At 35.2% G+C, this 18,599-nt stretch overlaps 1 protein-coding gene across 1 annotated transcript in view; it reads right to left on the bottom strand.

Annotated features, from left to right (window-relative positions):
* Positions 1 to 15,755, bottom strand: part of STIM2 (stromal interaction molecule 2) — a 76,894-nt gene extending 61,139 nt beyond the window's left edge. Inside the window, exons 1-2 of the mRNA XM_015594839.2 lie at positions 15,665 to 15,755; positions 8,190 to 8,320 (exon numbers count right to left, since the gene is read on the bottom strand). Of these exons, the coding sequence (XP_015450325.1) occupies positions 8,190 to 8,320; positions 15,665 to 15,755 (222 nt within the window). The remainder of the gene's footprint in view (positions 1 to 8,189; positions 8,321 to 15,664) is intronic.
* Between the last annotated feature and the right edge of the window lie 2,844 nt (positions 15,756 to 18,599).

Here is an 18,599-nt window from a genome sequence, read left to right on the forward strand (position 1 = left end):
GTAAAAAGCAAGTTAGCAATACTTCAAGCCCAAAAGGTCAGGATAGGGAGCCTAAACTAAATACAAGGGATACTAGTAATCTTTTTGGCAAGTTAAGGTGGATTCTCCAACCAAGCTTAAGATAACACTCAAGACATAAGTCAATATGATTCAAACCAAATAAAGGGAACAAGTAGGTATGAGGTTCTAGTGAAAAAGCTGCATCAATAGCCTAAAGTTTCCAACTAAAATTGAGGTCATTAATAGAAATGCAGTTCAGGAAGGGAAGTTCTTTTGGTGTCCAGGGCTCAAAACTGATTACAAAAACAAAACAAAACAAAACAAAACAAAACAACCCTTGGAACTGTATCTAAGCATGTTCTGGAGAGTGAACAGGAGTTGGGATAGTTGGGCTCTGGTCAAGTTCTCCTTACACACACCATGTGACTCAAATAACATAACAGCTCTAAACTTCGATCCCATCTTTAAAATAGGGATACCACCTATCCTACCTATCTCAAAAAAATTTCTCTGAAGATAACTGTGAGACAGCATAGATGCTTTATAAATCACGGTGTTATAATCGACGCATGGTGAGTTTACCTAAGGCTAACAACAATTTACCTTAAATCTTCCCGATATAGCACATTACCTTACCATAAGACCACACAAACAGTTTTCTAGAGAAAAACAGTCTTCTGAAGACCATGTGGGTAGTGACCGCAGCACTAAGTCCTGGGAGAAATTCTGGCAGGCCAAACACTGGATAGGTCCATAGGAAAATTTTGACATTATATAAAAGTCTTCAGACATGAAAATTTGGGAAAGCTAGGAAACTTACTACTATTTTTTTAAATTATAAAAGTCAAAGAATGGGTCAATGAGTATTATTTTAAGTAGATACAGAAAACAGTTAAGCTATATTATTTCTAGAGACTAAAAAGACAAAAAAAAAGCATTTTAAGAAAAAGGAGTATTACTTAGTTATTAAAAAAAGAAATCTTACCATTTGCAATGACATGGATGGACCTAGAGGGTATTGTGCTGAGTGAAATAAGTCAGACAGAGAAAGATAAATACCATAGATTTCACTTACATGCAAAATCTAAGAAACAAAGAACCAAATAAACTAAATGAAAACACTCACAGATACAGAGAACAAACTGGTGAATGCCAGAGGGGAGGGGAGTTGGAGGGTTGGATGAAAATGGTGAAGAAATGAAGAAGTACAAATTAGTAGTTACAATACAGTCACAGGGATTTAGAACACAGCACAGGGTATATAATCGATATTATTGTAATGGTTGTGTGCAGTGCCAGATGGGTACTGGAGTAATCGGGATCACTTCATGAATTGTATAAATGTCTATTTTTTTATTTAAAATAATAAACAAAAAAGAGTAAAAAATATATCTGAGTCTCTGTCCTGTTACTGGAAAAGTTGCATCATATAAAACAACTTAGGGTGATAGACTAAACAGAAATAGATCAAAGCTTTACTAATAGCACAAATCTTCACAAAATGCTTAGATCAATTTAATAACAACTTAGTGAAGAGCAAGATCCAGGTAAAGGTAAGTAAAATGGAAAGGAGACTGGCAAAGTATATAGGGAAGTAATTAAAAGGCCCCATTTTCCTGAGACAGTCCTCTTTACACATGTTGCCCTGGTGTAATTATTAATAGCACCCTCTTTTACTCTAAAAAATATTCCAGTTTGAATGATGAATTATACAGTCACCCTATCTATAATGGCACAGAGTTGTTACAGTAAAGGTTTAATTTTATTTAATTCATTTGTGAAATGAAAATAGGTTCTGTACCCACCCAAACTCAGAGATCTTTTAGAAGATGAGACAATATGTGAATGTGCCAAACTCTCAGAAAAATATATTACATAAATGCAGTGCCCTGCTGTGATCCCAAAAAGGCCCAGGAAAGGAGGGGGCGGCGAGGAGCAGGACTGGCAGCACCGTCAGGCTGGAGCTGGAGGAGTACAGACGCAGGCCTGGGCGCACACCCCTGGTTCTCTGCCCGCTTTCAGTCTGTAACAGCGTGCAACCCGAAACTCTTCTTAAGGTAAGTTTAAAATTAACACGACAGGCGTGGGAAACAATTTTTTAATAAAAATTTGTATATATTCTTTTAATTTTTCAATTAGAGTTGACATTCAATATTGTATTAGTTTCAGGTATATAGCACAGTGGTTAGATATTTATATAACTTACAAACTGATCCCCTTAATAAACCTAGTAACCACCTTGCACCATACAGAATTATTACAATATTATTGACTACATTCCCTGTGCTGCACTTCACATTCCCGTGACTATTTTGTAACTCCCAATTTGTACTTCTTAATTCCTTCACCTTTTTTACCCAGTCCCACAACCCCCCTCCCATCTGGTAACCATCAGTTTGTTCTCTGTATCTATGCGTTTGTTTCTGTTTTCTTTATTTTGTTTTTTAGAACCCATATATAAGTGAAATCATACAGTATTTGTCTTTGTCTAACTTATTTCACTTAGCATAATACCCTCTAGGTCCATCCATGTTGGCACAAATGGTAAGATTTCACTCTCTTTAATGGCCAAGTAAGATTCCATTGCATATATGTATCACATCTTCTTCATCCAGTCAATTGTCTACTGATAGACATTTAGGTTGCTTTCATATCTTGGCTATTTTAAATAATGCTGCAACAAACAGAGATGCATTTATATTTTTGAATTAGTGTTGTAGCTATACTGAATGGAAGGCACCAAACTAGTACAAGATTTCTTTGGAAAATACCCAGAAGTGGGATTGATGGATCATACGGTAGTTCTATTTTTAATTTTTTGAGGAACCTCTATACTATTTTTCCATAGTGACTGCAATACCAGCTGACATCTTAATTGCAGCCTTGTGAAAGACCTAGAGCCAGAAGACTCTGCTAAGCTGCACCTAGATTTCTGACCTACAGAAACCATGGGATGATAAATGTATATTGTTGTAAGCCACTACATTTAGGGTAAATTTGTTACACAACAATATAATAACTAATACATAGGTTAAATTTTACATTTAGAAAATTTCAGTAAAGAACACATGAATGCATTCCTTTAGAAACAGTACTCCACATAATCGAAAACTCGGTGATCCTATTTTTAAAAGTATTTTCTACTATTTTTTTCTAACCCTACTTTTGCCTGTTTTCACAAGTGACTTTCCTTGTTTCAGATACAGATATAGCTATGTTATTAACTAAGTTTTCTGAGGTGTATAGACAAATGTTGACAAAAATGTTTTTCAGGCAGAACAACTAATGTAAGAAAAACTGAAATACCAGGTACGATATTTCATATAAGTTGGTCTTAAAGTTGGCTATATATCAAACCAACTAATAAGAACAAAAATTCTAAAACTATTCTGCATGACATCAATAAAAAGAGAAAACGGATAAAGAGAAAATTTAGAAAAAGGGAAGGATTTTTTTTAATTAAAAGGAAAAAGTAAAAACAAAACAAAGTTCATACACACTAGAAACAATAATAAATTTTTCAGTCACCAAGAAAGCAATAACAATGTGAATTCTCATTACTCCGCCTGATGTGCTATGGGCAACAAAATCATTCATTTCTCTTATTTAAATTATTTGTCAATCAAGTAACTACACTTCCCAAAATATCTTCAATATTGACAGAACATGTAAGCTTAACTGTGATCAGTGACTCAACCTAAACAAGTCACAGATTCAGCATATACTGACATCTAATTTTTTTTGATCGTGGGCCAAGAAACAATGACCTAGAGAGTGAAAACTTTCCATCCTGTCCCTAATCTGAAACATCCCTAAGTCCTCCAATTTCAGTTTTCAAATAGCTCTGGAAAATTGCCAGATATTTAATATCTTATTTGTCCAAGTACTACATACACTACGCTGTAAGTGTTACCCTTCTTAACGAAGCCTACTACGACCACCCTATTTAAAATTATAGCTACCCATCATCTATCTGTCCTGATCCCTCTTTCAGGGCTTACGTAGTTTTCTCTTTAGCTGCCTTCTCACAAACCCCAACAGAATGTTAGCTTGAGGGCTTAAAGATTTATGAGATATTGTTTGTTCCTGACATACTCCAAGATCGATTTGAGTATCTGGTATATAACAGACCCTCAAATATTAGCTCCATAATAAATGAATGAATAAACTAGGAAAGTAAATACTTTCTCATATGACCCACCCATACTGAGGTGGTGAGAGGTACTAGAAGCATGGCATGCCCAGAGAGGACATGGAAGCTCCAGGCCTCTTTCCATACCTTGTCCTACATATTTCTTCCATTTGGCTGCTCTGGAATTATATGACATAAATAAAACATAAGTAAAGTGGTTTCCTGTTTTGTGAGCCATCCAGCAAATTATCAAACCTGAGAAGGGGGTTATGGAAACCCCTGGTTGGGAGCAGGTTGGTTGAAAATACACAGGGCCTGAGACTTGTGACTGTCATCTGAAGTGTGGGACTAAGCCCTTTAACTTGTGGAATCTGACATTACTACAGGTAGACAATGTCAGAATTCAATTGTTGGACACCCAGCTTGTGATGGAGAATTGAAGAATTGACTGGTGTCAGAAAACACCCCAGAGTAGTGGTTTTATAACTTCATATATCAATAACAAAAATAATTTTATTATGTATATTTTTTAAATAAAGAATCTAGTCTTATCCTGGGCACAAAATTAACCAATCTCAGTTAATTCTGAACTTCTGAAATGTAGCTAAAACTATTCCAGCTTTAAAAGTAAAACTACACCAATCTTTTCAAACATTTTATATTAAGACTCTTAAAATTAACCATATATGCTCTCCCACTCCCACCTCTTTCCCCCCAAAATAATCTCTCAATATTAATATGTTTCTTAACACAATGTTAAGCAACAATAGGGTCCTCAAGTAATATCAAAATCAAAGAAAAATAGAGCACCATCAGAGTAATAACTTAAAATTATGTCCTTTCAAAACAGTACCACAAAGTTTAATGTTAAAAGTTATCTCCAATTTAATTGAGAGACATAATTATAAAACTGCACAGGCGATTCACATAGTAAACACCATACACTTCGCAGTTGGCATGGAATTTGTTTGATAAAACTTATACGTTATAATGTAAATCTCCGGTCCCCAAGCTTTATGGCACCAGGGACCAGTGCTCCTATGAGAATTAATCCCTGATGATCTGAGGTGGAGCCAAGGTGGTGATGCTAGCACTGGGGAGCGGCTGCAAATACAGATGAAGCTTCACTTGCTCTCCCGCTGCTCACCTCCTGCCGTGCGGCCCTATTCCTAACAGGAACAGGTCCGCAGCGTGGGGGTTGGGGACCCCTGCTATAAATGACTAAGAAAGTGTACAACAATAATTTTAGAAAAGCTATTTGGCTTAGAAAACAATTTCCTCTATAAAAAGTATCAAATATGCTAACATTTACTCCACAATTCTATCCACTCCATAAATTATATGGATAGCAACAATTTATGGAGTGAACAGAATTTATGTTACCATATTTGATATTGGTGACTAAATAAACCACTTAAACAATCTTGAGAAGACTCAAAAGAACAATCCATCATTAATAATCCAGAGTATTATTACCAAAAGTAACCTTATAGCTTCACTATGTGTGTATGTATATGTGTTTGCAAGGGAGAAGGAATAATGATGTTGCTGAATGAATTACTCAATAAAATAAAATGACTCATAATAAATGACAACTACTTTGTGTTGGTTTCCAAAAATAGTAAAACTCAATAATCCATTAATTTCATTTCATTCATTCTACCATATGACAAATATAATATATTTACACACTTTTTAAATTGGAAACACAATGTAAGATAGGATTATCTTATCACCTGTGGTTCTACAAATGTATGTAATAAACTGGACTATTTAGAATTGAAAGCCATATTTTTTATCTTAATGCACTGAGCTCTAACCAAAATGAGTTAACCATAATGAGAAGAGATTATCTCAGTAAGAAATCAGTTAACGCAGACATTAAATATAAGACTGATCTAATAAGCAATAAGAATTCACTGTTAAGTTTCTTAGCTAGAGAAAAACACTCTCAAAGTGATATTCATGATGCATTAGAGAGGAAAAGTTTAGAGATGATAATATAGGCACAAGATAATACCTAGATGAAAATAAAGTAACAAATAACTAGAAAAGACAAGTGAGAAAGGAAGAAAAAGAAATAAATTTTAAAAACACAAAATTTTATTTATAATAGGGGTTGGCAAACTAAGCCTGTTGCTTGTTTTTGCAAATAAAGTTTTATTGGAACACAGCCATGCCCATTAGTTCATGTACTGTCTATGGCTGCTTCGCATTACAATGGGAGAGGTGAGTAGTTACAAGAGAGACCATAAGGTCCACAAATCTAAAATATTTAGTAGCTGGTCTGTATTAGTTTCCTAAGGCTGCTGTAACAAAGTATCCCAAACTAGATGGCTTAAAACAACAGAAATTTATTTTCTCATAGTTCTAGAGAAAAATCTGAAATCAAGGTATCAGCAGGGCCATGCTCTCTCAAAGGTCCTAGGGAATAATCTGTTCCATGCCTTTCTCTTAGCCTCTGGTGTTACCAACAATCTTTGTTATTCCTTGACTTGTAGCTACATTAACTCCAATCTCTGCCTCCAGTGTCATATGGTTATCTTCTCCCGTGTCTTTGTTTCCACATGGCATTCTCCTCTAAGGAAACCATGCATATTGGATTAAGGGCCCACACTACTCCAGTATGTCATCTTAACCAATTACAGCCAAAATGATCCTGTTTCCAAATAAGGTCACATTCTCAGATAACGGGGTTTAGGACTTCAAAATATGTTTTTTGAAGAGTATAGATTTCGAGCCACAACTTGGTCCTTTACAGAAAAACTCTGACAATTCCTGATTTAGATGAATAAGAATTGAGAAGAAGTAGGTCTAGAAGTGTCATTCAACAGTGAGAGATTTCAAGGAGGAGAGCTGGGATTTTGTTTTAGACAAAGTAATTTGAAAGCAAAAGTAAAAGCCCTCAGAAGATGTCAGGCAGAAAGCAATTTATGTAGGTTAGGAATCTGGACTGGCTTAGAGATGGAGTAACCGAGAGCAGCCTAAAGATAAATGAGAATTCTTAAGGTAAATACTTTATACAGCAGGTCAAGAATTAATCTTTACAGACTGTTATTGTTAGATAAAAATGTGATTAAATAACATTTAGAGGATAATAATGCAGAAAATGTAATTTAGTATCATATAAACTAAAAGAGAAGCATCTCAACAGTGACAACAGAGGTTGAAGAGGCCTGAAAAATGACCAAGGGATTTTGTTAGAATGAGACCATAGTCAAATAAAGGAAAAAACTCTTATGAAGAAACTAAGAGGGACACATACCAAGGGGAAGATGAGAATGCTTAAGAAATAAAGCATTATTTATTTGTATAGAGAGTACAGTAGAGTATTACATTGGTGACTCCCAATAAACCACATCTCCTGGTATTTGTGCTGTTGTATAATCTCTCACACGGACTCTGAGCATAGCCAAAACTTGCCTTAGCCATCTGATTGGCAAGCAGAGGTATGATAACCACTTTCATATGGGAACTTGTTTTCTTGGAACACTGCCACCTGGAAGCCAGCTGCCATGCTGTAAGGAACCTTGAGCTAGACTCCTGAACAATAAGAGCCTTCGTGGAGAGAGATTCTGAAGGACAAGAAGTCCTCTTAGGTATTCCAGCCCGAGCAGAGCTCTCAACTACATGGAACTGCCATAGTGACCTCAACCCACACTTATGGGAAGAGAAAAGATGCCCAGCTGAGCCAAATCAACCCAGAGAATCATAAGAAATAATAAACTACTGTCATTTTAAGCCATTAAATTTTGTGGTGGTTTGTAAAGCAGCAATAGATAACTGATGAAGTCAGAAAAGGATACATGTCTGAGAAATTCAAGAACATAAGACTAAGGATTCTTACTAAACTGAGAAGACTTGGTATACACATGAAGAGTGGAAAAAAAGGAAAAAGAAAAAATATGTAAATACAAAGGGTAAAATTAAAAAGTAAAGAGAAAAACTAAAGCTGTTGAAGGAGTTGAATCATATGAGGAATAATGGGGAAATTTAAGACTACAATCTCAGTCATTGTGTTTTATGAGAATACCAGGGAAAAAGTTTTTCCACCTACTTCATCACTTTCATCTACTTCAATTCCACCATCTTTGTCATCATCCATTTGTTTATGTATTGTTTGCAGAGCTTCCAGACTAAATCTGTCTTCTTCTGTGAAGCATGGTGGACTTAGTGACATGCAGGGATCTGAAATACAACAAAGGGCAATTACTAACTTGCCATACCAAAACGCAGGCTATAGTTAGAGAATACGATTTTTTTAAAACAACCCAACAAATTAAATTTCAGACTAAGTCAAACGACAAGGCTTTTAAAAGTCTAGCAGAGTATTCTTCACATCAAAAGTATAATATATGATCACAATTAACTAAAAGTAAATAATTCAACTTAATTGATATTAGGCAACTAAAACCAGGAATTACACCAGTAATAACTTCAGGTTGTCTACATTCTTCCACATCTTTAACCATTTTCTTCTTATGCAACCTATTATATTTACCAATTATTCCCCAGACACACACACACAAACAATATGAATTCCTCTTTTAAAAAAGAGAAAACAATAATCACATACTACAAGGTGCTATTTTTTCCATAATCCAATTTAATTAAAATGTAAGTGCTGAGAAAATATCACAAATATAAGTAGAATATTCACGTGATCCTTAAAAACATTTTTTTTCATTTTTCTATTTGAGAGAATCCAAGAGCCAAGTCATATGACTTTTTAAAATATGTAAATAACTTCTTAGATTCAACGAGGAAAAGCCAAAAGGAAAAAAAAAATGAATTTTTTAAAATCTTGTTCCGCCTGCTTTCTTTAATATATATTTATTGGCTAAACCTTTTCCTGTGGAAAAAAATGTGAATCCTTACATTCAGGTTGTCTAAAAACTAAGAATTTAGAGAAAATATAGAGTTTTTCATGGCTTAACATCGGAATAATAAAAATTACCTCTTGTGGACTGACATAGCAAAACAGCCTATATACCAAAATAGAAACGTACTACCAAAACTTTACAAATTTGGATTGACAAATTTCAGGAACTTTTAGTTTACCAGGTCACTAAAACAAAATCCTTTTAAAATGTCACCAGAACCATATGTATTTCTAGAAATAGTACGGCCTTAAAATTTAAAGTGGTTATGAGCATAATAGAGGAGGTTAGCCAGTTTGGTTATCTCAACAATAGTTTAAAATTTAGTTTATCATTTGGCCCTGTTATGAATTAACTGACTGTGGACAAATCACTTGTCCTTGTGTTTTAGTTACCTCATTTTTAAAACAAAGCAAGTAGCCTAGATGCTTACTAAACAGACTAGATGCTTACTAAGATCTATTTCAGCTACAATAACCTAAGAATATCTAATTTTATGCTTCAGGGGAAAAAAATACAAGAAAAGAAGCCAATAGTGGAAACCAACATACTTTTATTTTCTGAAAAACAATGCAAACCAGTATCATCTACATGTTCCAGCTACTGCCCATTTTGGTGATTTAACATTTTTAATAGTTTTAATTCAAATCTAATTTAATCTTTTTAGTCTTGGAAGAGAAAGAAACAGAAGAAGGAACTCTATAGAAATTGAAAGAGAAGTTATGTGACATACGTATATGCACATATAAATATTTGAAGCTCTGATTAAGATTTGCTAAAATGTAAGAACTTATAGGCAAATGGTCAGTTATAATCCCTAATTCGCAACCACAACCCTGATATGCCTATGAGTTTAAACTCATTTGTAATTATTTTAAATGAATGAAAAGTAAAAGATAAGCTCTCAGATATCATAAGGACATATGGCATAAAGATCAGTATACAACAAGTTGCTGCCTCTAGCAGACCTATTTTTACACATATTTTATTTTGCTAATAAACATATGAAGTGAAAGTGTTACTGCAACAATTATATAAGGAAAGGGTGAGCATCACTCACTCTGATTCAATAGGCTTTGTCAAACTCTCTAAGAAAAGTCAACAGTGAGGGCTATACAAATTAAACAAAACAAAACTTAAGAGGAACATGTGACCTGAAAAATTTCATGTAAAAATTAAATTGGTAATTGTTTACTTAAATTAACTTGTTTAATAAAACATTATCTTTCAAGGTCTACTGCAGGACATAATTTCTCCATGAAGCATTTCATAAAACCATCTCCTACTGATTACTCGCTTCTCTGAACATTCCATCCATTCAGTGTCTACCATTGCTAGGTACTGGAAATACCATAGTGAACAAAAGAGACAGGAATTCTTTGTGAAACTTCCATTCCAGTGGGGTAGATGAGCACAACAAGATAAATAAGTAAAAAGTGTAACATGTTAGGAGTGGTAAGTATTAAAGAGAAAAACAGAGTAAAGCATAGCTGTGAAATGCCAAGGGATTTGAAATTTTCAATTATATTTTTATTCTCAAATCATTCTACCTAAGTCCTCATTTAATGTTGTACTTTATAAATTAATCTGTAATTACTTTATGAATCCTTTTGTCCACATAATTAAGCTTATGAACAGGGCCAGGATTATATTCTTCCTTTTCTCACATGTTCATAATACCCAAGACCTAGCTGGACATATTTGGGGTCTCTGATAAATTAACCTAGATTTAACCAAAGTTCTAGGTTTTTATACTGTGCAAAACAGTGACAAGCATTAGGAACTAAAGAGATAATAAGAGCATCCTGTACCCAGAAAAAGCTCACAGTCTATGAAGGCATGTGGACAATATATTGGGTTAGGTACCACCAAGAACATTAGTCGTAGGGTGTTATGAAAACATGGAGGAAAAGCACCTAATTCAGACTGGAAAAGAAAAGTCCGTTTTCTAGAGGTAACTTTGGGGAGTTTTAAATGATCTGGAGTTAGTTGATGACATCAGGAAGCAGAGAAAAGCATGCCTGGGGAAAAAAAATATCATATTTCAGTGGTATAAAAACACGGAACATTCAGAGAAATGCAACTGGTTAGTATGTCTAGAGTACAGAGAACATTTAAAAGAAAAGTCAAAAGATCAAGTAGGAGATTGGTAAGAAGAGACCAGATCTCTGCAAGTGATTTTCCATACTAAGGAACTTGGATTTTTAATCCTGAAGACTATGAGCAGCCCATAGAGGATTTCAAGGAGAGGACTAACACAATCAGATCCATTACAGAAAGATCATTCTGGTGACAGTGTAAAATAGACAGGCTGGAGGCAAGACTTGGATGCACAGCTGTCAGAAAGTGCTACAGTAATCCTGGCAACACTCAACAGTCCATGCCTCCAAGGAATGGAGGAGGTAGATGATGAAGACTGCTCCAGGGTTTGGTGTTTTGCCAAGTTGGAGCAGCAGAAGGAAGACAAGACAAAACAAGGAGTTGAAGATATGGCATGAGTAATCCATTTCTTCACATAAAATTTCATTTCCTCTTGGTACAATGACTTAAGGCCTAGAAATCTAACAGAATAGTTGAGAATTCTGAATCTAATACTTGTTCTAAAATCTCCTACATTTCTTTCCTTTTAACTAACCTTCCAGGTCAATTCAGCACAAGCAATCATTTTAACTCAAATTATCTGACCTACATTTCTTTTAAAATATACAAACTTTTATAAAAGATCTGTGCCTATAATGAATCATGTATAATGGTTTCCAAAACAATGGCTAAAATGCCAAAATCATTCTCCTTTGCCAACATCTCAGAGACATCTACCTTAGCTACCCAAAATGCACCAGTGCACATCACGTACTCCACAGCCAGAGTATTTTTCTCCTCTAAACAGATTTCGCTCGTTCATTTAAACATGATATAGAGTGCCTGTAATGTGCCCTCTGCTTGGTGTGGGGCATCCAATGTGACAACTAAGACAAATTTCCTCACTTTGTGTCCTCACTTTGTGTTAAATGCAACATAGACTTAATTATTAGACCAGCCAAAGGAACTGTGAAAGGCAGAGGAAAAGTTCTTCCTCCCCACACTTTCAATTACGGAGTAATGTATTATATTATATAAATGGAGTATCTATTATATAAATATATATACATATATATAAATGATAAGTTATTCATTTCACTTTGCCTATAAAGTAGGCATTACTGTTCCCACTTAATAATTGAGAAAAGACTGAATCAGTGAGGGCCAGATTATAGAGGGAACTACAGATGATCCTAAAGTGAAAATAAAGAAAAATATTAATAAGCTGCTCACTCAAAGCCCCTACTTGCAGTTTCCCCTGCCTACAAAGCTCTTTCTCCCAAGCACACCCATGGCTGGATAACTTTTCACTCCAACTTAAATGTTTCTCTTCAGAGACCATCCTACTTCTCTATCCAAAATAGCCTTCGCTTTTACTACTTGCTTTATTTTTCTTCATAACACTCTATCACAGTATGCTGTATTATATATTTATGATTTACTTACTGTCCAACACCCCCCACTGTAACGCAATCATGAGATCACAGGTTTTGTTTTGATCATTTCTTTCCCAAGCGCCTAGAACAGTGTCCGGCACATAATTAAGTGCTCAAAAAATGTTTACTGAATTACCTACCTAATTGGTTTTGAATATAAATATGTGGAAGAGAAAAACTTTTCAAGAAATTACTTGACTGATTAAAAACGAAAATGTACAAACCGACAAGAAAAACTCCTCACCTCTTTATGGCACCAAAGTTAATTCTAAGCAGTTAGAAGAAATCTAATAACATTATTTCTCTGATTAAAACTATTCAGTAGTCCCCTGGAGCTTAAAGTATAAAGTCTATTTATTCACTGACAAATATTACTGTTTAAATGTTATAAAACAAAATATACAACATATTATGCAAAATAATTGATGGAAACCTTAAAATATTTAAAAGTCTTCCGCAAGTCTCTTATCCTCCAGCAGTAAAAAATACATGAGGGCAAGGACTAAGCCTGTTTTAATGATTACTATATATATTACTATTATTATAACTATACATTACTACAATTAATAAGTAATTATGCCTGACTTTTACATGCAAGTAACTGCATTTTTGGTGGCATTAGAAAAGAGAAATTGGAATTTAATAAGTTGGGTTTGAAAAAGATAAAACAGAACAAACAGGAAATATGATGAGCTCTGTGATCTACAAACAGTAGCTTGGCCAGCCAACCGCTTCTCAATTGAGAGTGCTACATAGTGCTCCTCCCATCTCCCTCCTGCTCACCTCTCCTATTGCTGCTGCTTCTGGCAGGAAAGCCAAGGATGTTAAGTAACTATAACGCACAAGCCAGCCCAACATAACAAAGAACTGTCCTCTGCTATGCCAACAGTCCTCTCCAAAGGGAGGAAGAAAACACTAGCAAGTGAGAGGTGCAGGAGCAGCAGGATATGAATCTGGAAAGATAGCCTGGGGCTATCTCTCAGGGAAGGACAATGAACCTCAGAAAGAGGAGTCTAAGAGAAGCCACTAATGATTTTTAAGTAGGACTGTAACATGATGATAAATGTTACAGTCTTAATTTTTACAGAGAAATTAAAACTTATATTTTGTGTAGTGCTTTCAAGTTCAAAAAAATACTTTCTCATATAGTCAATTTTATTTTGATCTAGAGAAGATTGCTTCTTCTCTATATCACATGCTTGTTCCCAATGAATGCCTATTCCAAAACTCCAGGCAGAAAGTAATAAAATGTAAGCTACAATCATGGTAGTGAGGATAGAAAGAAAAGGTCAGACTAAAGTGACAAGAGAAACTAGTGAGAGAAAAGAAACAAGTATAACTGACATTCCAGGCCCAAAAATGTAGGTGAAATAAAAGTATATTTCTCTTCTTTTTGGGTGAGCCAGACCAAATAACATATAGTTAGCAAATGTATCAAATGTGATTCCACTAAGCCTTCACCAAAGGAATACATATTCATGCTATACAGTTCAGAAACCTAAGAAAATCAGAGCTTAAGAAATAAATGAAGCTGAAAAAGTAAATCCGGTCTTTACAGCTAATTTCCCTCCTATAATACCTTTAAGGTCAGCAAATTTCATGCAGAAAAGAACAACTAAGAGGGGAGCCGGCTGACTGTTAATCACAAACCAATGACTGCAGACCATTAACAACGAACAACACCATATACTGCCAAGAACTTGGCTTACCATACTGGCAACTATTTATGAGTCTCATGATTAGGATTTTCTTAATTACTACCGCTGAGAGAAATTTTTAAAATAAATACTATTTGTATTTTGTACTTCTATTAACAGTCCAAGCATTTATCAAATCAAATCCTCTAATCTGAATATTTTGAGAGTAAATTTTCCCTAAAATCTTCAGAGATAATTCTTTGGTGTAATTTTTCAATAAACCAGCGATCTGATTCAAAAGCAAAAAGTGAATAATGTCTCCTTTCTCTTCTGATATCCTTTTTAGGGCAGAGTCTGTGTTATTCCTTTATGTTCCCAGTGTCCAGCACACCATTAACACCTAGTATATAGTAGGATTAATGAATGTTTCTCAGAAAATCTAATAAATAAATAAATAATAAAAGCTTCTGCATACTTTTTTAGAAAGAAGTGAGTTTCAGCCTATTATCTATTATATTATCTGGTATACAGTAAGTATCCAAAATATGCTAATATTTATTGAGAGTGTACTGCATGGCAAAACAACAAATGAGAAAGGTATTTTATACCTGGATGCTATAAAAATGTAGGCAGAGGACTCTAGAATCTCTAAGATTTACTCACACTTTTGAAAAGTTCAACAGTTAAAAGAGACAGACCTTACCAAAGGACGGCTGAGAAACCACTGCAGATGTATCTATTTATGACTTAAGTCTTATACTGAACAGAAAATAAAGGGCCTTTACTTTGAAAACCCTTCTGATTGATGACTGCCTCTTGGAACTCCGAATCTCTTTAACCACTCCGTATAAAAAGTACCTATTAATTAGTCTGGACTCTTGTGAAAAGTTTCCCCTGATCGTTGGCTAAAAATTTCCCTAAAAAAAATTGCTAAGTTCAAGCAATTTTTGTTTCAAATAGACAATCTGATACAAACCTAATTGCTTAGGTCCCTTTCACTTTCCAGGGACATTTTTTAATTTACTATCTTCTAATTATTTCACTCTCACTTATTCCCCGACCCATGAAAAGCATCAGGTCCTTGCCACTTTGTACTTCTTAATCCCTTCACCTAAGGTCCTTCTCAACTACTCCTCTCACATACATTTCCCCATCTAACCTCGGGAAATCTGTTGGCTCTGTCTTCAAAACATTATCTAAACTCTGCCTTACTCAGTCACTATCCTCTCTTGCATATATTACTGTCCTTCACCCTTTAATGTCTTCTCTCCCCTTCTTTCACAGTCAAATCCATGGCCACTCCCCTGCAAACGCCCTCCATTTCCTTGCCCTTCTCTCACTTCATTATACTTGGTTAGCAAAGCCATAACCCTGGTAAAACTCTAATTCTCCACCTGCTGTGCACCTGCACCCATGCATCTAAACATGGAAGATCATAATGCCTGAAAATCCAAAACCACAGACTTCAACTTCACCCTTAATGCTGCCAGGCAACCATACGGTAACTCCCTGGTCTAGTCACTCTCCCACTCTGTTTCACACCTTCTTGATCCTGAACCCTCAATGCCTTCTCCTCATCCTTATTCACCATGACAACTTTCTTTCCTATACTTCACTGAAAGGAAAAAAAAAATTAAACAATCAGAAGAAAACTTCATAAGCTCTCACAATCCACTAAACTACCTCCCAGTGTCTATACTTTATACTATGTCTCTGGCCTATTGCCACAGATGAATTATCCAAGTTTCTGCGTGACACCAATCCTTATATTTGTGAACTAAATCACATCCCATTTGTCCCTCAAGAGCACTAATCCAGAAATTCACCTCTAACATTTTGCTCTCAATAGATCACTGGCAGCAGAATATAAACATGCTTTTTCTCCCATTCTTAAAAAAAAAATCTCAACCCCACTTCATCACTACCCCATTTCCTTGCTCCCCTTTGCAGATAACCTCCTTGAAAACACTGCTAACTTACCATCTCCAATTTCTCTCCTCCCCTTTTCTCTTAAAATAGACTCCAATCAGGCTTTTGTTCTCACCACTCCACCAAAACTGCCTTAGTCAAAATCACCAGTAATCTCTACATTACTAAATCCAATGGTCAACTATCATTCCTCATGTTAACTCGGCCTATCAGAAAGCATCTGCCACAGCTGATCTTTCTCTTCTTCATTCAGTTTCCAGGACAACATGTTTTTTTCTTCTCCTCACTGATTGTTCCTTCTCAGTCTCTACTTCCAAACGGCATGAGGAAACTTTTGGGGTTGACAGTTATGTTCACTGTTTTAACTGATGGTGGTGATGGTGGTGACACTTATCAAATTGTACACTTTAAATAGGAAACATTTATCATATGTCAATTATCCTCAAAAAATGTTTTTAAAAAACCTGTCTGCCTTCATATACCATTCCTAGTCTCCAACATTACTCAGAGATCATGAAAACAGGATTATTATAGTTGGTTTTAGATCTTAGAATGAAAATATCCTGGCCACTGAGAACAGTTAGTTTCTTTTTCATCCTACTCTCTCTCAAAAACTTAGATCTACCATTTTCAATCAATTATTTTCCTGACAAAAAGAGACGATCAAATCGGTGAAGAGTTTGACTTTATTTTGTCATCTAGCAACATTACAGTATCAAAAATAATCTGTCTTCCTTGTTTTTACTCCAAAAATAACATTCAGAAATGGCTTTTATTAAGCACTCTTTGCAAGCGTCAGCTAAATTAGGCCTTTAGTATTATAAAGGTAGTTTAGAGAGAGATGTGTGCCACTTTCTTATTTACTATGAGTTATGTGTCCTATTTTCTATCTTTTCATAAATTAATATTCCAGTTTCAACATTAACTATATCAGGTATTTTAATAAATACTATTAAGTAATTAAGTTAAAAAGTCCTTGAAGTATACAGAAAGAAACAAATTCATTAAACTAGTTTACAAAAATCAAGCATGTATGTGTGTGTATGTAAGTGTAAAACTGTTGAGCTAGCAAGACTTCATGGAAATTAAATGTTCAAGGGGCCACTCTGATTATGCCACAACTCCAAGCATTTAGCAGAGCTCATCAGAGTAAGAGACTCATAGGGACATAGGTGAAACAGTGTCAGATTTGTATAGAGAAGATTCAGGTAGTTGCAGAATGTGGATTTAAAGAAAGCAGATTGGAGGTAGGGAGACATTTATTACCCTAAGCAACAAGGTCTACACTAAGGCTGTGCTTAAAAGGTAAGAGGAAGAGGCAAATTACAAAAATATTTACAGGGTAAAGTTTACTAATTCTCAGAATTCCCATTCATCCCACTATGGTATGCAGCTTCCACTAAATAAGGATGTCATCATTCAGGAAAAGACAAGTTTTTCATCATCAAGCTTAAAGATAACTATCATTTTCCTTTGTATTTTATAATTTTAGAGAAAGATACATCTAGACATATAAACGAAATTCCTGATTGATAAGATACTAAAAACTAAACTCATGTTATTATAAACTTTCTTTTGGCCCCATTAACAACGGGAAGACTGTTGTTACAGATGATCTAGGAAAACCCCACCTACTACATGACAGAACACCACAACAGCTCCCTTCTAGCCCAGGGCACGAGGAAAAGATAAGATGCAGGGTGACACCAAATAGGCAGAAATTTGCCTAGGAGGACACACTGTCAAAAAGACTGACAATTACTGCATTCTTTCTGCCTGCAGAACTCAATCAGAAGTTTCTAAGAAATGATTTAGAATGATCTAGAATAGAATGAAAGAACTAATTCATAAAACAGTGCTGATCATTTTAAGTAATATTAGCTTTGCTTCCTGAAATCTGTGTAGATTCTACACTGAAAAGTCTTATTTACATTATTACCATAATCCAGGCATAAATTTTGCTTTCATCTAAAGTTAAACAGCTTTGTAACTAAAAGACATGATTTCTACCCTAAATGTGGCTATACTCTAACAATTAAGAACAAAGTTCTTTCCAGATGAGCAATCTGATCAGAACTGAGTCCATCTTTGGAACACAAACTTGTAGCTCTAAGTATTTCTGACAGGGAGGGGAAATAAGTGAGATCATCTGTATACTGTCTCATTATTAAAAGCCCAAATCCAGTTCCCTCCTCTCACCTCTCCACCACTGGCACCAGAGACAACCTCATCGCTTCTCCCACAGCCTTCCTGTAATGGTCTCCCTATCATGAGTACCACCACACTACAAATATACCCCCTTTTACAGCCACCATAGCTTTTTAGAATATGATGCTAGTCACATCACCTCTTCTTCTGAAATCCTTCAATACCTTGCAATCTCCCAAAGGATAAAGCCCAATCTCCACGGCATGAAATACAAGGCGCTTTCTGAGCCTTGAAGAATCACTTCATCAGTGATTCATCTCTATAAAACCTTCCTGACCTTCCTAATAGTTGACATTTC

This window comes from Pteropus alecto, unplaced genomic scaffold (assembly GCF_000325575.1).
Source record: "Pteropus alecto unplaced genomic scaffold, ASM32557v1 scaffold5, whole genome shotgun sequence".
NCBI lineage: Eukaryota > Metazoa > Chordata > Mammalia > Chiroptera > Pteropodidae > Pteropus > Pteropus alecto.